The following is a 4,130-nucleotide window of genomic DNA, read 5'->3' as shown; positions in this document are numbered from 1 at the left end:
CTGAAACAGCTTTTATCCTACGCCAAATTATTGAATCAGATCTTTTTTGTGGTAAGTCGGGAGTTGGGTGAAGGGTTTGCATGTAGTCACTCCATAGAGTACCTCCTTTTTTGTATGAAAACCATAGCTTAGCATCAAAAGCCAATTGCATAGCTGGTAGATATCTGAAACCCATCCCCCCTTCATTTTTTGGAAAGCATAGTTTATTCCAGGAAGCCAGTGCCTTTTGTTTTTTCCATTATTTGAACCCCAGAAGAAGTTAGCTAATCGTTGTTCAATGGCGTGGATAATCCCCTTTGGAAATTGGGTGGAAGCCAAGGAGTATAGGGGAATTGTGGAGAGAACATGATTGATAAGGACGATTCGTCCTCCAGGTGTAAGTAATTTCCTCTGCCAGTCCAATAATCGTTTGTCAATCCCTTCAAGTATATGCTGATAAAAAATGATTCTGTTTCTTCCTTTGAATAAGTTAATTCCAAGGTATTTGAATGGAATGGAGGATTGTTGCATTCCCAGTTCGCAAGAGATTGTTCCGACTCTGGTTAGTGAAGCTTGTTTTGAGGTAACAAAGAAGCTCTTGGAGTAGTTAATCTTTTGACCAGAAGCTCGCTCATATGCTTGGAGGGTATCCTTCAGATTCTGCATAGATTTTCTGCTTCCATTTGCAAAAATGAGTATGTCGTCAGCAAAAGCAAGATGAGAAATGATCGGGCATGCAGGGGAAACACCCACGTACGGCTGAATCACTTCAGATTCTTTCCTTTCTTTTCTTTGTTCTGTATTTTTCTTACTATTTAAATTATGCAAGTTTATTTTCCTTATGCTTTATGTTATTTACTCTTCTTCTTTGAGTTTAAGGTAGGAATAATTTATTATTTATCTTGATGTTACCTTGCTAACAATTTCATAAGGGGAAAAATTATAATCATCTTATAATAATTACTAGCTATTTTTATTTGCTACAACGAAAAAAGTTGGGTAAAAACTCAAGCCACCTCTTGTACAACCCACATATCTCGTTACAAAAGTAGGGGACCCGGGAGAATCGGAATCGAACCCAAATTCTCCTGAAATTCTTTTCCACAAAGAGATCTCATTTGCCATTTGAGCTACCCATTGGGTCGGGACCTAATATACTAATAAGCACATAACAACATCAGACAACCTGGGCTGCGCTTCTAGAATGTAAATACAAAACAAAAGCTATCTTCTGAATTTTAGGACAGTTAACTGTGCTTTCTTCTTCGTTGTTGCTGCTTATTCTTTTTCGGCCTTACGAGCCACTTAATAATCCATTCGGCCAAGAATGAGAAACCGATTGTTAATCCAACAAACAATCCAAAACCACATCCAGCAACGGCAAACCTCCAATCAAACATCACTTCTTCACTTTCCAAGCTCTCATCATCCTGTGCTACCGGTGCAACGTCATCTTCATTGCATTTCCTTGAGAGTGGGATTCCACACAATCCTGTATTTCCAATGTATGAACTATTCGTGAAAGTATTGAATTGGTTACCCAAAGGAATGCGTCCGGCTAGTTGGTTGTAAGACATGTTCAATACTTCCAGGAATGTTAGACTAGTGAGTTGTTGAGGAATCGTTTCTGAGAATTTATTCTTTGAGAAATCTAAAGATTCAAGTTGAGATAACTCTCCCAATGATATTGGAATTCGCCCATCAAACACATTTTGTGACAGGTTGAGCACAACCAATGATTTTAGTTCACCAATCTCTTCCGGAATATTACCATGGAACTTGTTGTTTGACAGATCCAAAGACACAAATATTGTCAAGATCTTAACCAACACCATCTCATATCCTTTGTTCACGATGGTCACTGAATCATGATAGTATATATCATGCTTTCCAATGAGGCTGGACAGTGATTTGTGTTCCTCACCCATAGCCATTGCACTCAAACTCTGCAGGAAATATGTAGACAACTTTCCTGTGAAATTATTGGAGGAACAATCAATTATGCGTAAGCTTGGTAGCACAAACTTTGTCCTCGGAATCTCCACCTGACCATAAAACATGTTGTTTCGTAAGATAAGAACTTTGAGTGAAAGGAGCTTTTCCAACCAAAATGGGAAAGTATCAGATATCATATTGTTTCCTAAATCAAGAATCTCTAGCATTTTGCAGTTCGCTAGTGATCTTGGCAACTTCCCTTTCAATCGGTTGCCGTTGATATTAAGAGTAACAAGATTTCCTGCTAATGTAAAATTAGAAGGCATTTGATGGTATATGTTTCCTTGCAAGTTCAAAACTAAAAGACTTTCCAGCTTGAGCAGGCACTCCGGAATCAAACCACTCAAATTATTATCTGATGCATCAAGAACTTGCAGGTTGCTCATATTGCATATTCCTGAATGAAGAGATCCTTTGATACAATTTCCATGAAGATAAAGATAGAACACATTTAAAGCTGAAATATTTGAAGGAAATTCATCAAGATCAGATAATAGATTGTGAGAAATATTAAGAAATTGAAGTTTATCCATCCATATCCAGCTTGGTATTTCACCTTCTATCTTATTATCAGAAAGGTCAAGATTCTCTAAAGCATCAAGGCCTTTCAAGAACTTGGGAAACTTAGAAATGTTGCAAGAACGCATGTCTAGAGAGTATAGCGATGTGAATGAACTATTTCCCATAGCTGAAGATGGTTCAAGGAAATGTATTGGATTTCCAGAAAGGTCCAACACCTTGAGATTGCTGTTGTTCCCAAGCCAACTAGGAACATAACCTCGGATGTGATTATCTGCAAGATCCAAATATGTAAGCTGTAGTGAGCTCTTCAGGAAAATAGGAAAGCCAGATAAATTGCACTTATGTAGATACAATTCCAGGAGCTGAGGCAAGTCAAAGCTTGTATCATCATTTTCTTCAACTGTCAAACTAATGCCAGAGAGATCTAAAATTGTCAAGTTCTTGAGATTCTTCAGCATCTCAATTTTAACACTGCCATTAAAATTGTTAGAGCCCAATAATAGATGTATGAGGTTAGGAAGTTGAAAGATTGATTTAGGTACCACCCCACTCAATTCATTGCCACTCAAATCCAAACCCTCTAAAACAGATGAAGATGTATTAGAGAACTCCTCAAGTTCACCACTGGATTTGTTATCATCGAGGTACAAGTATTCCAGAGATGGTAGCGTGAAAAGAGACGAGTGAATTCCACTCGTGAGAAGATTGGATGACATGTCAAGGTACAAGAGATTTGGTACACTCGTACTATGAAATGGGGGTAAAGAACCAGTGAATCTGTTTTCACTAATGTCCAACACAATAATACTTGTGAGGTTTGCTAGTGAGGATGGGATTAAACCCCAGAGATTGCAGCTATAAATATCTAAAAATTTTAGTGACTGAAGATTTCAAATGGACTCAGGCAACTCTCCATGAAAACTTGTTTCATAAAGTGAAATTCTTTGCAAAGAGGTGTGTTTTGGAAACTCTGGAAACTGGCCACTCAGAAGGAAATTATAAGAGATGTCAATGATTTTCAATTTTGGAAGGAGAAAAACATTTTCCGGGAAACCAGAAGACAGATTGTTATCGTCAAGCGTCAAATATGACAGAGATTTTAGTGTTGCAAATGAAGGGTGGATTGGACCATTGAGATTACAGTTGGACAAGCTTAAAACTTGAAGATGAGGCAATGCAGAGGATAAGACTTGAGACCAGTTAGAGCCTTGAGCGGAGAGGTCTACACCATCAAGATACACCTCCTTTAAAGAAGTCAGATTCATAAAAAAAGATTCAAGGTTTGGCTTTCTTAACTTTACAGAAACCAACATGGTGGAAAGATCAAGAGACACCAACCTCGTCAGCATCGAAATCCCCACGGGAATCTGACCAGAGAAACTGGTATACGAAAGGTTAAGGTGAGTCAAATTCCTGAGTTTCTCGAACCCGGATGGAAATGGAGTAGTGTAGTTGAAATTGTTGCAAGAAAGATTGAGAGTTTGAAGATGGTGAAGATTGAAAATGGGAAAAATTTCACCGGACAGCATACTGAAACTAAGGTCGAGTCCGATGACATAACCAGTTGCCGGGTCACATGAAACGCCATCCCAACTGCAACAATCTTCCTCCATATTCCATTCCATCACCTTCAT

General features: G+C 38.4%; 1 protein-coding gene across 1 annotated transcript; it reads right to left on the bottom strand.

Annotated features, from left to right (window-relative positions):
* Positions 1 to 1,226: 1,226 nt before the first annotated feature.
* LOC116019617 (receptor-like protein 19) lies at positions 1,227 to 3,212 on the bottom strand. Its single transcript, XM_031259890.1, has one exon. It carries the CDS (start codon positions 3,210 to 3,212, stop codon positions 1,227 to 1,229), a length of 1,986 nt encoding a protein of 661 aa, XP_031115750.1.
* Between the last annotated feature and the right edge of the window lie 918 nt (positions 3,213 to 4,130).

This window comes from Ipomoea triloba, chromosome 5 (assembly GCF_003576645.1).
Source record: "Ipomoea triloba cultivar NCNSP0323 chromosome 5, ASM357664v1".
Taxonomy (NCBI): Eukaryota; Viridiplantae; Streptophyta; class Magnoliopsida; order Solanales; family Convolvulaceae; genus Ipomoea; species Ipomoea triloba.
This window is presented reverse-complemented; position numbering and strand designations above follow the sequence as displayed.

Coding starts and splice junctions, on each gene's coding strand:
- LOC116019617 (XM_031259890.1), bottom strand. CDS start 3,212: ATGTCATCCAATCTTCTCACGAGTGGAATTCACTCGTCTCTTTTCACG.